The sequence below is a fragment of the Sceloporus undulatus genome, chromosome 4 (genome assembly GCF_019175285.1).
Source record: "Sceloporus undulatus isolate JIND9_A2432 ecotype Alabama chromosome 4, SceUnd_v1.1, whole genome shotgun sequence".
In the NCBI taxonomy this organism is placed as follows: domain Eukaryota; kingdom Metazoa; phylum Chordata; class Lepidosauria; order Squamata; family Phrynosomatidae; genus Sceloporus; species Sceloporus undulatus.
This window is the reverse complement of record NC_056525.1, coordinates 24,971,455-24,990,433: the sequence shown is the minus strand read 5'-3', so window position 1 is coordinate 24,990,433 and position 18,979 is coordinate 24,971,455. Positions and strand designations below refer to the sequence as shown.

The following is an 18,979-nucleotide window of genomic DNA, read 5'->3' as shown; positions in this document are numbered from 1 at the left end:
ATACAAACAATAAATAGATAAGAGTAAACCTGCCTATGCCGTACAATCTAAGAAATGAGTGTAGGCTTCTGTAAGATCGAGAGAGACAGAAAGTCATATGGTCTTATGGCCTCTAAGATGGACCATGAGGAAGAATTGTTCTTTGACAAATTTGTTTACCCACTTTAAGTCAAGTATTACTCTCTATGATCCATCCTCCTTCGAGATGATGAAAAAGACAGAATAACATCCTCTGAATATTTCTGAAGATGACATGTGTTCCACTGATGTAAGTGGTCACTTAGAGCATCAGTTGGTGTTTCTTGTGGCATAGAGATTTTGGAGAGGAGACAAAATGATCATGTGGTGAATGATAAAAGTCTATCAAATAGCCATGCTCGATCACCCGTTTGTCTGAGGTGAATGTTTCCCAAATGGGGGCAAAGTGTTGTAGTCTGCTGCCCACCCTGGGAACCAGCCAGTCAGGACCTGGGCAAATTTCACTTTTGTTTTGATGTTGAGGCCCCTGGATTTTAGTTGTTGTTGTGGGATCTTCTAAATCCTCAGAATGGGAATTGATGTCGTCTGTAGGGTTTTTGCTCAGACCACTGTGGTCTGTTGGATCTGTTATCTCTTGGACAAAAGGATCCTGAATTATTCTGGAATGGGCGAAAGGAGCTTTGCCTCTGACAAAAGGATCATTTGTCATCTCTTCTGGGAAGTTAAAGTAAGGCTTTTTTCTTCTCCTTTGTTTTTATGTTTAGACCTGGCATCAGCTTGCCAATTCTTTAACCATATCTGTCTTCTTACAGGGATAGACACTGCTTGAACCCTGGCACTCAGTTGGATGTGTCAGGGATGATGGGAGTTGTGGCTCTTCTATCACTTGGCCTGGAACTCACCACCTGGTTGTGCACCACTCTGACCAGTTTTGGCCAGTTGTTGTATCTTTGCAAGAGTTGCAGAGAACAGGCTGAAGACCCCGACAAACTCTCCAAGCCTTCTCACTCTTGCCTCCACAGAAGTCTTCACCCTTCTTCACCAGGGTCCTGCTGGTTCTTGTAGCTTCACCCAAGACACCAGACAACTCAGTAGTCTTATATAAAAGATCTACTTTATTCTACTATACACAGCTCCAAACAATACTCAACTCCTCACTCTACAACCCACAAAATGCATTGGGATGTATAGTCCTTATTATAGCCATATCATGGCACCACCTACTGTTGTCTGTTTCCACCCAGTAGGCATGTACATCATTCCCATTGGTTCTCTTTGTTCATCCCACAATTAATGATTTCATCATCTCAGCCTTGACCACTTAACAATTGTCAGGTGTGTTCAATTATCCACTTTGCAATTCTTGTCCTTGGTATTCAGCACTTGTTAATTATCTTACCATTCACACCTGTGTGGTTCTCTATTGGCTTCTGCTGAGTCACTCTGACTCTCACATACATCTTTTATTTCACTACTGTATGTCCCATGTTGCTTTTTCCTTAACAGGATGATGTGTAAAGAGGCACTGGATGAGAATGCTAGGACCCTGAGGAGTTTGTTGATGTCTTGGCATAATTTGATATTGCCTCTGGGTACCTCCTGGATAAGGTCTTTGGCCCAGGTAAAGGCAGCTCTCAGCAGGATTGATATTGCCAAAGCAGCTCTGATTGCTGTTGATGAAGCTTCAATTCTTTTTTAAGGCTGAGTCAGCCCTCTTATCTTCTGGATTTCTTAGGGAATCTTCTCCACCTTTGGAGTACATGGTGGAGGTGACCAGAGCAGAAACAGGTGTGTCCACTAGGGGGACCTGAAATTTAGGCATAACTGGCTGAGGAAGAGAATAAAACTTCTTGAAGACTTGTGGGTTAGGTCTGGTGGTGGCAGGTTTGGCCCACTCTTTGACTACCTTTATGAAGTCAGTGGTGAATGGGACTGCAAGTGAAGGTGGACCCAGGAAATGAGTCACCTTTTCCTTGGGGGAGATCAGTGTCTTCTGTCTGAGGAATGGCGGCATTCCTGGTCAAACCAAGGACTTTTATTGCCTTTTTAAATAGGAGTTGGAAATCATCAGCAGGGAGGGCCTGATAGAGCATGGAGCTTTTAGGGCCTCTTCCCTTACTCTGTTGCGAGTGGAGCCACTTGTATGTTTCTCACCCTTTTTGGAAAGGCGTCTTACTTTAGCCTCCCTGGGGATAAATTTCCCCGCTCTGAAATGGGATGGAGTCAAGGGATGAATGAGAGGAGGGTGGTGTTGAGGAGGACTTGTGGGTCCTTATTTTGGTGGGTGCGGCCCCATCTAGAGCTGTTGTGCTGCAGCAAGCCGCAGGCAGTTGAGGAGGCTGAGGATTTGAGCAGGAAGTCTCCACTTGTGCCCCGATATTGTCCGCCAGCCCAGAAGAGGGGAGGAGGGCTGAGGAGTTTAGCTGTTGGCCTGAGATGGTGGCCACTTGGATAACAATGAGGGAAGAAATAAGGGTGGACAGCTCAAGAGGAAGCGGCTGCATAAAGGGACCTGGCTGGATGGGGTTGTTACTCATGCCTGGGCCCTCCATGGTGGTCTCCATGGTCTGATTCCAGTCCTGAAAAGGGGGTTGTGGTGGGGCTCTGAGTAGTGAGGAGATAAGGGTTCTCCCTCCTTGGATTGGACCCTTTTATCCCTATGTTGAAAGGCATCTGCATCCTCAAGCTCTGGGAACAGGTAGTCTGTTCCCTTGGGAAGCTGATTGATTCCGCAGACATGCTGGGGAAGTCCTCCAAATCCCCAGCCTCAGACATGGAACCGATCTCCTGGTGCCTCAACGTTGTGGCAAAGGATGAGAGTGGAGAGGAGGGGTAACAGGTAAAGAGCAGGGAGAAAGATGAGTAAAAGATTTTTTTTAAGCTGGAAGAAGAACAGGAGAAAAGGGCAGAGCTGCTCGAGGTGCATCTGATCGGAGCAGAGGCAGGAAATAAAAATAATAATAAAAGCTTTATTTCTAGCCCACCTTTCCAGAGATCAAATGAAAATGAAGCGACCAAAGGGGTTTGTCTTCCTCTAGTGGGGACTTCAGCAAAGAACTTGTATTTCCTGCCTGGTCAGAGTGAAGCATGATATCCAACCCATATAGGATACTTTCCATCCATCACTGGAAAAATTAGACCAAAACTATGAAAGCTTATGCTACAATTTCTTTAGCACAGTTAAAGGTGACTGCCCTGAAGGAGTGGCTTCCTGTCGCCCCTTTGAGCACTACACTGGGGCCAGGGCAACAGCACGCTGCAGCCCCGATCTGGCACCTTTGCTGCTGAAGCAACGTTTTTTTCTGGGTTTCTGCAGTGCAGCATGTATAAACGCTGCATCACAGAAATGCCATGAAGCTGCCGCATATGTGGTTAGCCATGCAGCTTCCTGGTGGCATGGGGGCATGCTACTTTTTGAATGCCATGCCCCCACACCACCGGAAAGCCTTTTGCCGGTCTGTTCTTTGGTGCCTGTTTATCGAACCATTTCCTGTATTGCTATGTACTGTATATGCATTATCCTACTTGAGAATATGTATTTTCCCTGGAAGAAGATTAACCATCCATTATGAAGCCAAGCCCTCCCTCCAGTCCATCTGACTTGGTCCAGGCCTCGGAGGTATAGAGGAACTGCTGGACCTCATCCCCTTTCCCTCCACCACTCCCTTCTCCTTTTGTGTCATGTCTTTTTAGATTGTAAGCCCGAGGGAAGGGAACCATCTAATTAAAAAGATTGTATGTACAGCGCTGTGTAAATTTACAGCACTTCATAAATAAAGGTTAATAATAATAATAATAATAATAATAATAATAATAATAATAATAATAATAATAGAGGCTTAAAGGTGCTACAAGATCCCCTTGTATAAATTCATTTCTAATAGTAATTTTTAACTAGACCACCCATTAGCCCAGAACTTGGTTCCTGTTCCTACAAAGGTTTTTAAAGATATTGTAAAACATTGTATCCTGCCCTACAAAAAAATTCTAAGGTAAGTAACATCACTACCAGCCAGCAGCACCATCATACCTGTTTTATCTGTGAGCAAATAGGATATTCTTCCTAGTTGTTCTGGGATTGTGCTTGATCGAACTACAGTGCCAGGAATTTTAGAATCCCTCCGGATCATCCAGCTGTAGACTATTTTCCCCATGTCAAGATTTACCCTTAAACTATGTGGAGATATCAGAGGAAACAATTCAGAAACAATATCCAGATATAAATTTACACAACTGCTCCTTGAAAGAAACTGCAACATGAATCTGGATGAAAATATTACAGGCCCCACCATGTAACAATCCATGCTCTGATTCAAACAAAAGATTTTACCACATTTTTTCTCCCAATTGAGAACAACCCACTTGCTGATGATAAGCCTTCTCTCCTTTCCAACTGTCATTGCTCTTGTTTCTGAGGGAGAGAAGAGCAGCAAGGAACAGCTCCATTATTGTGCCTTGGCTAGAGTGATTTGTGAGAGGCACTCCCCCAAATTTTATCTCCCATTGCTCTGGCCTTCAAAGGATAGGATTGATAGATGGAAAACAGAAGTCAGCTCCTATTCTTTTAATGGTATGTAGAAGAGGTAGTTTCAGCAGATGCTGCTTGTTACCTGGTTGTGTGGCAAGCAACACCTGCTGAAAGAGCAGCCTAGGACAGCTCCATCATGCCTTGGCCCAGTGGATGGTGAGAAGCCCTCCCTTTATATGCCAATGCCAGCAGCCAGCATCTGTTGGACTTAATCCCCTTCCCCAACACCATTCCATTTTCCTTATGCATTATGTCTTATTTAGATTCTAAGCCCAAGGACAGGTAAATGTCAAATTAATGATTTGTAAGTCACTCTGGGAGCCATTTTGGTTGAAGGGTGGTATATTCATGCTTTAAATAAACAGATAAATACTTGCATCAATGTACTGTCATCCTTCCATATTTGCAACTTTGAGTTTTGTAGATTTGATTATTCACGGATTTGATTAATATCTTATCTCTAGGAATTGCAAGATCCTCCAGTGTGACGTTATTGTCAACCTCTACCAGAAATTGTGCTGGATGACTTTGAAATTCCTCAAGAGATCACTTTTCTAGGCATTTGTAGATCCTCCAGTGCAACTCTATAGTCAATGTCTGGCAGATTTTGACCTCAGAGTTGCTCTGGAGGAACTAGAGGTTCCAAGAGAGGTGTTCTCTCTGGTTAAAAAAATAGTATTTTTATTTTTGGTTTTCCACTTTCACAGGGGTCCTGCACTCCTAAACCCAGCAAATGTGAAGGGCCCACTGTACTATTTATATGAGAAGGGAAAAAATGAAAAAGGAGGAGGAGGCAGAGGAGGAGGTCAGCATCCAATCAACTCTGGATTGTAAGATTTACAGAGATGCAAGGCAATTTTTCATTTGTCTTTCTCAAGGAACAGCCCAACCACATGGTGAACAGCTTTTGCAAGGGAAGAAGGAAGATTCTGGAGGGCATTGGTGATACAGTACTGGGATGTGTTCTTTTAGTTCTTAATTATGCAGCTGAGGATTAAGCACTGAGAATAAAGGTTAAGACTAAACTGGTGCAAGAAAACCAAAGCTACTACAGAACATTCCAAAATGAGCAAAGTGAAACGTTGAAGTAGTGATGGTGGATGGGAGAAGTCTCTTACCTAATTGGAATTATATTTGAGAAAAGAAGAAGAAATCTGATGATCTGAAGGTACCAGCGGCCAGCAAAGTGTTGGAGAGCAACCATGACAAGAGACACTACCACCAAGGCCCCAAAGAGAATCTTGGTGAGGCAGTTCACTTCCAAGTCAAAAAGGCCAATCTGAGGAGAAGAAAAAGAAGATGGCTTGCATCATACAGCATTGATGAATTCATCTCAGAACCCTGTGTATTAAATTGTATTAAGGGTACATTATACCTTATACCGAATGGGCCCACTTTGGTCACTACAATAACAAAGGAACAAAGAAGGCAAAAGGGAAGCCCTTGGAAACTATTCTAGAGATCCTTGCCTTGCTAGCCAACAGCCTTACCTCTTTTGGAAAATCAGCATGCAAAGGGATCTTGTAGAACCTTTGAGACTCAGAGGTGTTACAAGATTCTTTTGCATACTGATTTCCAGACTAACTTAGGCCCTATACAGACAGGCCAAAATAAAGCTGCTTCAGGTCACTTTGGAGGTATGGTGTTTCAATTATGTATGCATCCTAAGAGTCTGGAAACTGCACCAAACCTGCACTCCAGCCCTTAGGACTGGAGCGTGGCTTTGGTGCGGCTTCTGGACTCTTAGGACACATGTATCATTTAAACAGCATACCTCCAAAGTGTCTCGAAGCAGCTTTATTTTGGCGTTATTTTGGCGTGTCTGTATCAGCCATGTTTTTGAAATCATTTGGCAAAAGCTCTTGGAATATATCTCTAAGAATATCTTAAAGAAGAGGTGGACACAGTGTGGGCCCTAAAGTCCATAAAAAAAATTTAATCCCACAATTTTCAGGCAGTTTTTGCCCCCCAAAAGCCCCTCAAACACATGAAAGCACACAAAAATACCCTCACTGACACAAGCACCCCAGAACTCCATAGTATCTCCAAACACCTTTGTTTTCCTCTATAGTTCTCTCTCAAAATGGCAGCCAGTGTTGGTGTGACATAGATAGTTTTATGTTTAATTTTTAGTTTTGCCATTTCTGTAAAAATATTTTCTTCCAAAACTGGGCTATGACCACTACATGTGGATATATCCACCTTGCTGGTTTCAGTGTATCCAACATTTTGTATGATTTGTAATGTTTAGCCTTGCCAAATGCACTGATGTAATAAACTATAAATGTAATTATTCTAAGAATTTATGGGATTACTGAGTCATTCATAATTTGTTCCATGTTATATTTTCTTCTGCTGTTATCCAAATATAATCTCATTCAACCTATCTATTTCATATCTATTTCAATTAAATGTGAATACAATTTGGATGCTAAGAATGTTATTAACAAAATGCATCCAAATTTTGTCATGATTCACAGGATTCATAATATGGTCATTTATGAACAAAAGCCCCCTGGAGCATTTCTTTAATTTTGCAAGTCAGAGTGGACGTATTTTTCTAAAAATCTTTTATGGTATAAAACCAATTTTCTCCCCTTTTAAAAGACTGTTCTTTATCTGCACATGAAAATCTGGATAAAATTTGGATGGAAAAAATAGATATTTTAAAAGATTGTTTATTTTTATATAATGTTTTACATAGTGTATAAAAATGTTATCTAGCTATTTTAAATGTTTCCCCCTCTTTTCAATGAATTGTTGATGTTTCCATACCTTCTTGTAGCTCCTTTCAGATGATACCATGCATCTTAAATCATTTGCCTCATAATGTTTGTGTATACCTGGCTCTCCCCATCCCTCTTGATCTAATCTCTTTTGCTCCAGGTTCTATACAAGCTGTGGTCTTTTATCTTAATGAATAAAACTTCAAATATTTTTTGTCATTGTGCCAAATCTTTTCAGCTGATCACCATGAAAATCACTGGGAAAAAAATCATTTTGGCAGTGGTACTATTCTTATAGTACCAGCACTGTCTAGAATTGTTAAAAGCACCTGGGACTGGGTTTTATTCTATTTATTCCATTCCATTCCATTCCATTCTATGTATTTATTGTTAAGTTGGTTGATGCAAATTTAGCTGGTGGAATTTGCTTTTTATTAATAGTTACTGTCAGGTTTTTAACTGGTTTATGAAATGTTGAGACATATTTAAAATTTAGGATTTTGTGCTGCACTTTGAGCATATTGGTCTTTGCACTTGATCATCTAGTTCTAATGTATTTTTTAAAATTTCTATCTCTAACACAGCTTGCATGTTTGATCATCCATTGTTGTTGTTGTTGTTGTTGTTGGACACTGCTATAGTAACTTTTGATTTGTGGTAAAGTGATCGCACCACTTCCATGAAATATTGCTCAATATTTCAATGAATAACCTGATATTGGTGCAAGTCTCTCTCTTGTCTCAATTTGGTTTCTAAAGCTTTGTTGTCCTTGTTCTTGTTGTATATACATCTGAGTGCTCATGTGGCAAGAACACATACATGCAACATGGATTTATTAACTAGAAAATCATGACTATCCTTCAATATTTTTTCCAAGTAGCTTTTAAGAAGCAAACCTGGGTTTGTTCACTCATAAAGTGATTTAAAAAATGAGAGACCAAGGTATCTCCTGTGCTACCTTATTCCTTGGATTAGATGTGTTCATGACACTGCGCAGTTCCCGGCCTGTGTACAGAACAACTCCCACAACTGTTCCTGTGGAAACAAAAGCTCTAAGATTCAGGTTTGAAAGAAATAGTAAAGAAAAGGTGTTTTTACAATGGAAAAAAAAAGCAAACATTTGGACACTGATCCTAATTGTCTCTTTGATAGCCTCAGGGAGAAACATGACTCAGTAGAAGGAATTGTTATGCATATAAATGTGAGTTACTTTACAGAAACAGGAGCAGATACTTATCTCCACTTCCTACAGCTAAGCCTGTTTTCTGTGGATACAATCTATGCCCATATTACTTAAATAGTTTCTAATGTGTTATTTGTATGCCAGCCTTCTGTCAACAGACATTTATTTATTTTAAAAATTAAGTATTACCATTCCCAAGGTAGCTTTAAATAGTGTTAAAACATACAGAATAAAATAAGATTAAAAGTGTCAAGAACACATATTAGAATAAGGAAAACAGTGAATACAAAATAGCAGTAGGATTAAGAAAAAATCCTATTCTGTTCTTCATTTGTACCTCATGGTTTTTTTTAAAAACTGGGATAATTTATGCAGTATTTTTTTAAAAGTCTGGATAAATTATTTGTTTGTATTTGTGTGTGCCTAAAAAGATTTGAGAGATGAAACCGAGCAAACCTCCACAGGGAGTAAATTCTGCTGTTTTAAGTGCTAACTGCAAGCCATCAATCAACATGGGCTACTCTACACATGTGTACTATGCAAACTGGTGCACATTTTCACACTGGTAAAAAGTATATTGTGCATTTCGGTTGGCCAGTAAATGTATCACTGATGAATTTTTGTTTGTATTTGTTAAATGGCCAACATAGCTTACCCCTGAATGTTTTCTGTATTGTGAGATACCGCATTGTAGCTGCAACAGGGGAGCCATGAAGAGTAAGTAGCCTGTGAACTGGCACTTCAACCAAGGTAAAACTTTCTTCTTCTTCTTTAATTTGGACTGAATTTGCACGTTTTACCTCTACATCACAAAATGTTCCTGATGAAAAAACATGGGAGACTTCTTAAGGAATCCATTGTTCTCTGCCTACAAAGAGGCCTGTAACCTCACTGGAATGGAGACAGGGATGTAGCCGGGGGAGGGGGGGTGTCTTGGGGTCCGGACCCCCCCTTCCATTAGAAAAATGAATGGTGTGTGTTGCTCTGCCACCGCATCCAAGTCCCATTATAATGGTGGCACTTAGTCTGGACCCCCCCCCCTTCCTAAAATCCTAGCTACGTCCCTGATGGAGACATATTGGGTTGCAAAAGAGGGGTCCCTGTTGAGATGCATATAGACTTTAAATGTCCTGAACTTTAAAAATCTCCCTATTACCGCATGGCCAGAAGGAGGAGGAGCCTGCCTGCAAAAGATATTCTCTCCATCATAACAATTTTACTAAGGACAGAAACAACATGCAGGCATCTGACTAACATCTCCAATTATTTTTTTCCCTCCTGTTTGGTTTGTCACTTCTTGCCTGATGAAGAAGCCCATGGAGCTTCGAAAGCTTGCTAGAAGTATAGGGTGCATTTCAATTGGCCAATTAAGGTATCACTGATAGATTTTTGTTTGTATTCACATTGATGGTTAATTATCTTCACTTTCCTGCAGAAATGTACATCTGTTTGAATCTATTCACCCTCCTTCTGCTGAAAATGCAGCGATCTAAAAGCATGCAAAACAGACTGCTACATCTGTGATAATGTGCATTTCTGCTAATTTCAATTTATACTTCTGGTAAAAATTCAAAGCCTCCCCCCACCCCTGTGGAGTTTAAGGTGATTTTCAGATGGGGTGGGGGCTTGCAGAAAGCCTGAACTTCTGCAAATCACATGTGACTGGATCACATTATATTTGCCTGGAATGAGTAGTATTATAAATATATACACTAGCCGCCCCCAAGAGTCAATCAAAACTTGTAAAAGGCATCCCCCCTCTACTGTGAAACTGCTAGAACCCCTCAGCCAGCATGACTAGTGACTATGCTGGGTAAAGGATTGTGTGCATTGTAGTTAAAAAAAAATAGAAGAAAAAAGAAAAATAATAGTAATTTTCTCAGACTCTGTAATGCACTCATTCACACAGAATATGAACTTTATTGCACAGGGCTCCAGCATGGATGGAGAACGGTCCAAAAGGAGCCTGGCAGGGAACAGAATGAGTGGGGGACGCATTTTACCTCAAACACAAGTCCCTCACTTGTTCCATTCCCCCTCTTCCGCTCCCAATCCGCCTCCAGAGGGGGCGATTTTTGATAACTGTTTTGAACAGTTCTCAAAAATCGCCCCCTCTGGAACGGATGGGGAACGGAACAGAACGAGTGAGGAGTTGTGTGTGTGGTAAAATGCGTCCCCCACTCGTCCCTCACTCATTCCGTTCTGTTCTGAGAGCGGTCCTGTGCGATAAAATTCTATGTCTGAAACCAATTTTTCCACGTATGAGAATAGGTATTAACAAAGTAAGAGAGTCTCAACATTTGCAGAATTTTAAGCAGAAAAGGGGACCAAAAAAATCTAATCCCTCTCAGTCAGCATACCCAGTAGCCTTAGAATGGTCATGCTGACTGGGGACCAATGGCTTTGTAGCCTAACACATTTATATAGAAAAACAGTTTGGAAACTGTTCCAATGGGGCGTCACTAACCTGCAACCCCAGAGAAAGCATAAGTGCCACAGGTGGCATAGATACCATTCATCACCATCTATGACACTTGTAGCACTTATGTTTCCTCCATATCTGAGGAATTAGACTAAAGTCTACAAAAGCTCATGCTACCAACTTCGTTCTTTCTCTCAGGGGCAAAGCAGACAGGGCTAAAGGAGAGGCCAGAGGCTGCTCCTGCCCTAATCATGGCAGGGTTGCAGCAATCAGATGCTGTGGTCCTGAGGTCTCCCGCCACAATGATCCTCAAAACACCACGAAAAGGAGCAGTAAGAAGCCACTCCCTTCACGGCCAGTTTTCAGATGCATTTAGAGGCCCTGACACAGCCTCTGCACTGCCTTAGAACAATACGTGTGTGTGTGTCATGTGCATGCCCTGCCCCCTGGATTGGCCCAACAGCAGCCTTTCTGGACTGTCTGTTTCAGGCCTCATTTAGTCTGAAAGGTGAGACAACATCTCTTTGCATAATTAAAAGATTCACCAAAATAAATGCCCCTCTTTGTTACATAGACAAAGATGAAACAGCAAAACCAAATGTTCAACTATTTACCCATTTTTAGGATAATACTTGAAAGGGTAATGATGCTGTTTCCCAATGTAATAATTTCAGGGAAGAAAAGTGAGTAAGCATGTTGTGTTCAGAACAGGAAAATTATTTCTGGAAGTAATGTTATTAAATTTATGTGTTATGATACCACCTAGAGGTTCTCTTGAGCCATGACTTATGTCATGAACATGCAATACTTTACATTTGCTTTCCTGGAACATTCTGAAACAAACCTTAAGCATTGGTAACATGTGGCCGAAACAGCTATTCATTTAAATAGATGCATAAATAAAACCTAGAAAATGGTTCTCTAATGCACAATGTTCATTTAAACAAACTCCCTCAGTGAGCAATAAAAAAAGTTATTGGGAGTATGCACATTGCCCAGGCTTCTTCCATGTTGACATACATGCTGCCTAAGCTTCAGAGTGACTGTGTAGTGGGGTGTTTGGGAGACAGGGATCCGGCAAATGTAGAGTGTTACAGCCAGTTGGGGACCCCCAAAATATAGTTATATGTGGGATTTTGTGCTCCTAATTCAAAGTATCTTGTGGGCTTTGGCTTTATGGATCAGTTAGTTCAAGATCAAGGAACAGGAAGGGATGTTGGCTTGTGACAGGAAGAATTGGTTAAGTTTTCTCACAGCTAGGTAAGCTGGACAGTAATAGTCTAAAAGCAAGGGGCTTAAATGACAGTTGGTTCAGAAAGCAGTTCAGACAAAAGTAACATAGTAAACCATACAGTCAGAAAGATAGACAGTAGAAAGGATAGCTAAAGAAGGCACAAAGAAAAGGGGAAGGAAGCGTGGAGTTGTGAGTGGGGCCAAAGAAAAATGAGATGAAGATTAACTTGTTCCCCAAATGCCACCCAACCTCTGAACCACAAACAATAAAAGAAAGTAAAATATATATTTTAAATGTCCCCCTTTTCTTCATTCTTTCAGTGCATTTCCTGACTCACCAGGAATGCCATTTTGCAGATTGATGCTGGGAGCAAAGAGAGGATAGGCACCAGGGCTATTTCTCTTTCTCAGAAACACAGTTTTTCCAGGCTCTGGTACAGAGTGGGAAGGAAGGCAATCAGAGGCAGCCACCATGCACCTTGTTTTGAAGATATACTTAATCTCTTTCCTGATGAGAGGCGCTAGACCATAACAGAAAGTACAGAAACATATGTGTGGCTTACCCTTTAAATATAGGATGGGCTACCAGTAGGCTTCAGCCTGGTCTCATGAGGTCCACAACCTAATTTGAAAAGCCCTATGGAAGACATCAGTTTAGCCTTCCACGAGAGTTATCTATTCCTTCTCCAGCAGCCCAATTGGTGAGGGTAAAGAAAAAGAAATGGGATGGAGAAAAGGGTGGTGAAGAGAAAAGTGGGAGGGGGGAAGCAAAAGGAAGAGAGATGTTTGTATAGAAAGGGGGAAATGCATTAACCAACCAGATGGGGGGAAAGCAAAACAGTATTTTCTGCCTTGAAAAAAGTGCTTATCAGAGAGTTCTTTGATTCCTTGCTAGTTCTAGATGACACATCTGGTCTTCCTTTCACAAGAGGCTCCCCTATGGAGCCACAAACAAGGGGTAAGAGTGGGTGTGTTTACATGGAGATCTTTTATCCTCACTTCCATTTATAATGTTTATGACACCCTTTCTGTTATAGATTTAAAATGTCAATATTGAGTGCAATTAAGTGCTATTCTAGCAATGGATGCTTTGCCCAAAGGTTACTGGAATTCTAACAGCCTTCTCATCTATAAATGTCCAAGGGGTAATTAGCTGTCAGCTCAAACCCACTGGTGGTGTTGGGACAAGTGGAAAACCTCATTCCAAAGACTAATTTTCAATGACAAGAGATGATTATTTCAATTACAAAGACTTTTTTTAAAAAAATTGCTAACATGCTCCTTTAAAAGTATGACATGTTGCATTGTCCTTACCTGAAGCAATGACTGTGCTGGCCCAAAGGGTATTTTCAATGCTTAAGCTCTCATTCACAGGCGGATCACTATCCTCCTGAAAGAATTACCCACCCCCCCAAAAAGAACTCTTTTAAGGGCTACTTTGTACATTTTTTTCTAAAAACAAAGACTGCATTATTTTGGGCCTTCACAGATGTGTTGGATTTGCAACACTTTTGCTTCTGCTCCCCCATACATAAAAATACTGAGAGTATGATTCTATGCAAACCATCTTTCAGGAGTACAGTTGGCCCTCCACATTTATGGCTTTGACTTTTGCAGATCTGGTTATTTGTGGTTTTGATTTATATGTTCTCTCTTGGAATTTCTGGGTCCTCCAGTGCAACTTTGCTAGAAGTTGACTATAGAGTTGTGCTGGAAAACCTACAAGTTCCTAGAGAAAACACCTTTCTAGGCATCTGTAGGTCCTCCTGCATGATTCTATGATCAGCCTCTGGCAGATGCTGACTACAGGGTTGCACTGAAGGACCTGGAGATACCTAGGGGTGTTCTCTCAGGTAAAAAGAATGGTGGGTTTTTTTATTTGTGTAATAATAATAATAATATTTATTTGTATCCCACCCCTCTGAGAACAATCGGGGCGGCTAACAAAGTTAAAAATACAAAACATATAAAATCCCTGGTACCCTCCCCTCCTTAAAAAAGTATTAAATTCAATGCAATATTTAAAAATAGAACAAAAAACAACAACAAACAAACAAACATACAAATTAAAAACTGACCAGAAGGTCAACAACATCATACCAACAAGCAACCAGTGGGAGCAGCAGTATCTTTCCCTGATGTTTTTCTAAGGCCGGGTTCTCTATTCTGGGAAGGCCTGCCAGAAGAGATCCGTCTTAACAGCCTTTTTAAAGCTGTCTAAGGATGTAAGTAGACAGATCTCATCCGGCAGACCGTTTCACAGTTTGGGGGCGATGATGGAAAATGCCCTCTGGGAGGTAGTTGAAAACCTAGATTTTTGTGGCTGAAGTAAGCCTCTCCCAGAAGAGCGGAGTGCGCAGGGAGGATTGTAGGGGAGAAGGCGGTCCCGGAGATTGCTTGGACCCAAGCCATTTAGGGCTTTAAAGGTGATAACCAACACCTTGTACTGGGTCCGGAAGCTAATGGGCAGCCAGTGGAGGGACTTTAGAACTGGGGTAATATGGTCCCTCCTGGATGTTCCAGAAATTACTCTGGCTGCCATATTCTGTACTAGTTGCAGTTTCCAGACAAAGCACGAGGGTAGCCCCATGTAGAGTGCATTACCGAAGTCTAGATATGAGGTTACCACATTCACAGGGGTCCTTCACCGCTAACCCCAGCATATGTGGAGGGACCACTGTACTTTAATTGTGTTTTCCTGCTTGCCGGGGATTGGACTAGATGAGCCTCGTGGCTCCTTCCAACTATACAACCCTGTGATTCTGTACAAAGACATCACAATGGACTGCCTGACTGGGACCTTTCATAAGAATAGTCCATGTCATAACATTTTCCTGCAGATTCCACTCATAACAGAAAATTACATAGAAACCACAGACATCCTAGAAAATATAGCTTTCTACTGCCATGTCTGCCACTCTTACTTTATGAGCCACGCATCATAGTGAATATACCAAAGACCTTCTTAAAAAATATCAAAAGTGCCTCAAAGCCTGGTGTTTTTTTGGACTAAAATACACAATTTAACATTTCTTTCCCTTAACAACTAGAAAGCAAACACTTACTCTAGTGAATGTTCCAACAAAGTTGTGGATGTCAATGTTTGGTTCCTCTGCATACACATATGACCGGATCTGAAGAAGGTCCTACAGAGAGAGTGAAAGAAGTATTTAAATCCTGTTTAAACAGCTTCCTGTTTTAAAATAATTCACCTTTATAAAAAGAAGCGCTAAAAGATTTTGGAAAGGGGTGGGTAACCTGCAACCCCAAAACCGTGTCCTTTCCAAAATCTTTTAGCGTTTCTTTTTATAAAGATGAATTTCATGAAGGAAATTTCATGAAGGTAGAGTAAGACCAAATGGAGGGAAGAAGAGTACATGGGCAGAAAAGAAGGCCAAAAAACAAAAACCCCAAACAAACAATCCCCCAAACAAACAAACAAAACACAAAAACCCTGGAAAGGACAGTGATGGAAAGAATAGTGACCTGGTAACTAATTATACCAACAAGCTATTCAGGCTTTTAGCAAAAGTGATTTGTACTTTACTCTAAAAATGGAAAGAATATTTGCCATTATTTATTTCTTTTTGCATGAGAATCATGGGGGAAGGGGAGTGCCAAAAATATTCTTTTTATTTTTTTAAAAAAATGTTTACTTGTACAAAACTGACACTTTCTATGCAAAAACCAGCAAACTAGAAGAACAAACATCTTTCACAAATCAAATCTTGCACAAAAATCAGCAATCTTGCACACAAATAGGCACATGAGTTTGTTCTGCAAGAGACTACTGTTTTCTATAGAAGATTTTTGTTGTGCCAAACTATTCTTTCTATAGAAAACAGAAATCTTGGACACACACATAAACATAAGCAGTTGCCTATAAAGTGTTTATACTCAAAATCTCACCGTTCTTATGAAAAAACAAACGTGTATTTTTGTACAGAATTGTATCCTGAGACACTTCAGGATGGTATTGGTGATGATTGATGATGATTATTATATTCATTTATATCCTGACTTTCTCTTAGTAATGAGACTCAAGGCAGCTAGCAGCATATTTAAAACAATACAGGTTACCATTATGCAAAACCTTTTTAAAAAGGGATAAACCCAAAAGTTATTTTAAAACACAAATAATTTATAAACTTAAAAACATTAAACACATTAAAATTCATTAAAAGTCTATACACTAACCTTAAAAACAGCACCACACAACATTAAAAGCCCACCCTAGTCAGTTTTTAAAAGCCTGATGGCATAATAATGTTTTAACTTGCTGGTGGAAGGACACCAAGGAGGGAGCTATCCCAATGTTCCTAGTGAGAGAGTTCCAAAGTCTGGGATCAGCCACCAAGAAGGCACTCTCCTTTGTTCCTATCAAATGAGCCAGAGAGGATAGTGGAGAGAAGGGCCTCTCCATAAGACCTTAGAACTCTGATGGACTCATAAAGTGAGATACAGTCCTTCAAATAGCTAGACCCAAGCTGCATAGGATCTGTGCATACCAGGTGAGAACTGTGCAATAATGATTTCTCTGCAGTGGAGAGAATAGTGTAGAAATTATTTCTTTTCACTTGTGAATATGAAATAGTTGAATTAACTTCACTAGCTTAGTCTGTGCATGGAAGAAGAGGGGAGGAGGAAAAATGGAAGTGTGTGCATGTGGAGGGGGAGAGTACGTTTGTATATAGTCACCTATCAGTGGTTCCATCCCTACCCTCTGCTAAGAAGCTCCCCTGACAGATTATTCTTGACAGAACATGGCTCTCTTCAGAATAACAACAGCAACAACAACAACAACAACATCAACATTAAAGAAGAGTCCCTACCATGGGAGTTGTACAGATGAAAATAAACTGTACTTTTTATTTATATTTATATTTATATATTAATAAATCTCTAACCTGCCAACTAGGCCAAGAGTGGAAATCCTGTGACATTCCATATGTTGTTCACTGAAAGACTCAGCAGCCCTAGCCAGCATAGCCAATGGTGAAGAATGCTGTGAGTCATAGTCCAGGAATATCTGAAGGGCCTGCCTGTTTACCACTCTTGATCTGAACAATGTCTGAAAGTTACCTAGAGAAGTTATGGAAAGACCCTTGCCCATTTCCCATTTATTTCAAGACATCTGGTGCAGAAGAGATGTTCCAGTAGGTGTTTTACTTCCACAGGAAGAGTTACAATTTTGGAGGGTAGAGTAATATGAAGATAATAGGCTCTATTGATGGGGAGCACTTGGGAAAAGGGAGGGAAAACTTAATTAATGATAAATTAATAGTATTATACCTTTGTGGAATGATGAATAGTATATGATGAAAAAAGACAAGAAAAAGAATTAAGATATTAATAATAATTTTATGTGCTTTTTAAAATTACTCGTTTAGTTAATATTGAAGGTTTGATATGAATAAGGTAGTAAAGAATGGATAATTAATGAGATTTATTATATATTGTATGTAGCATATTATGTAAAATATATTTTTAAATACTATTGTATGTAGGTGATATTATTATTGTTGTTGTTGTTATTATTATTAAAAAGAGATGTCCCAGTAAAGTCTACCTTTGTTTTTTGTTTTGTTTTTTTAGTTATGGCTCAGTTTTCAAGGATTTAAAACAACAATCAGCTACAAGTTAGAAAACTTTACATACTGAAGCAGTGGGTAACCTCTGAGTACAGCTGACTGGCAGGCGTAACTTCCAGTCCGTTTCACCATCTAGCTGATCCGTACGGAGAAAGCAGGAACCTGTGAATTTTTAATTTGCATTATTGGGGCTTTATGTTATGGTTCTTTATACAGCATCTTAAAAATTACTTCTTTGCAACAAACATGACAGAAGTGACTATCTTACAGTCTGCAGCCTCTCTCAACCCAGTACTTTCCAGATATTGCAGCTTCCATCAGTCCTAATTGCTCACCATGCTGGCTGGGAGTTATGTGAAATGAGCCACAAAACATTTGGGGAGCACTAGATTGGGGAAATCCAGTCCACTAGGATATAACAGGAGAGAACCTAGCACAGTACTCTGGACTAGCAACAGGTTCTAGTTGCAATCCCTGCCATCTGCAGCTTTAAGGACCATCAAGCTGCAAGTGGCAAAAGAGACTGAAAGTGTAGATAACACCACACTTGATGGACCAGTAGTTGAATCTAGTATAAAGCAGCTCTCTGTTTAAAATAGTAAATGCCCCCCTCCCTCTCTATCCCCCCATATATTATTCAAATTATATTTGTTATTGTGTGCCTTTAAGTTTTTTTAGGCTTCAGATTCACATACTAAATGCAAATGTCTATGTGTGTGTGTATGTGCCTTCAATTCTCCTGTTTACTTATGGAGACCCCATGCATTTTTACTGGGTTTCCTTCATCCCATCTTAATCCTCTGGTTTCCATTCAACATTCTGCTGCTAAGATTATCTTTCTGGCAAATTATTTTGTTCACGTTATCCCATTTTTGATATGCCTTCATTGGTTACCCATTCATTGTAGGATTCAGTACAAGCTTTATGTTTTAACATTTAAAAACGTACACAAACTAGCTCCTCCCTATCTTTCAGCCCTTTTCTGTTTACTAGCCTGTTTGAGATTTGTGTTCTAGGAATTCTAGGCTTCTCATACAGCCAAGGATTTCCTCTTGCTTCATCCTTTCTCACTCACTGCTCCATACTCTTGGAATCAATTTTCTATACATTTGCAGACTGCGCCTTCCCTCACTATTTTTAAATATACTTCTTGCCAGCTTTTGGCTAATAAAAGTATGCATCTACCCCTGAATATTTTTAAATATGAATTTAAAACATTTTTGTTTTCTAAAGCATTTGAAACTTTAGTTTAATGTTGTTTTATAATCCTGTATATTTGATTACACATGTTTTTAGTTAGTTTTATACTGTATTGTA

At 40.1% G+C, this 18,979-nt stretch overlaps 1 protein-coding gene across 1 annotated transcript in view; it reads right to left on the bottom strand.

Moving 5' to 3' along the window:
- The window catches only part of ATP9A (ATPase phospholipid transporting 9A (putative)), a 125,987-nt gene that overhangs the window by 61,531 nt on the left and 45,477 nt on the right, over positions 1-18,979 (bottom strand). The window contains exons 7-12 of the mRNA XM_042464011.1: positions 17,730-17,824; positions 15,137-15,217; positions 13,386-13,461; positions 8,192-8,268; positions 5,626-5,786; positions 4,010-4,152 (exon numbers count right to left, since the gene is read on the bottom strand). Of these exons, the coding sequence (XP_042319945.1) occupies positions 4,010-4,152; positions 5,626-5,786; positions 8,192-8,268; positions 13,386-13,461; positions 15,137-15,217; positions 17,730-17,824 (633 nt within the window). The remainder of the gene's footprint in view (positions 1-4,009; positions 4,153-5,625; positions 5,787-8,191; positions 8,269-13,385; positions 13,462-15,136; positions 15,218-17,729; positions 17,825-18,979) is intronic.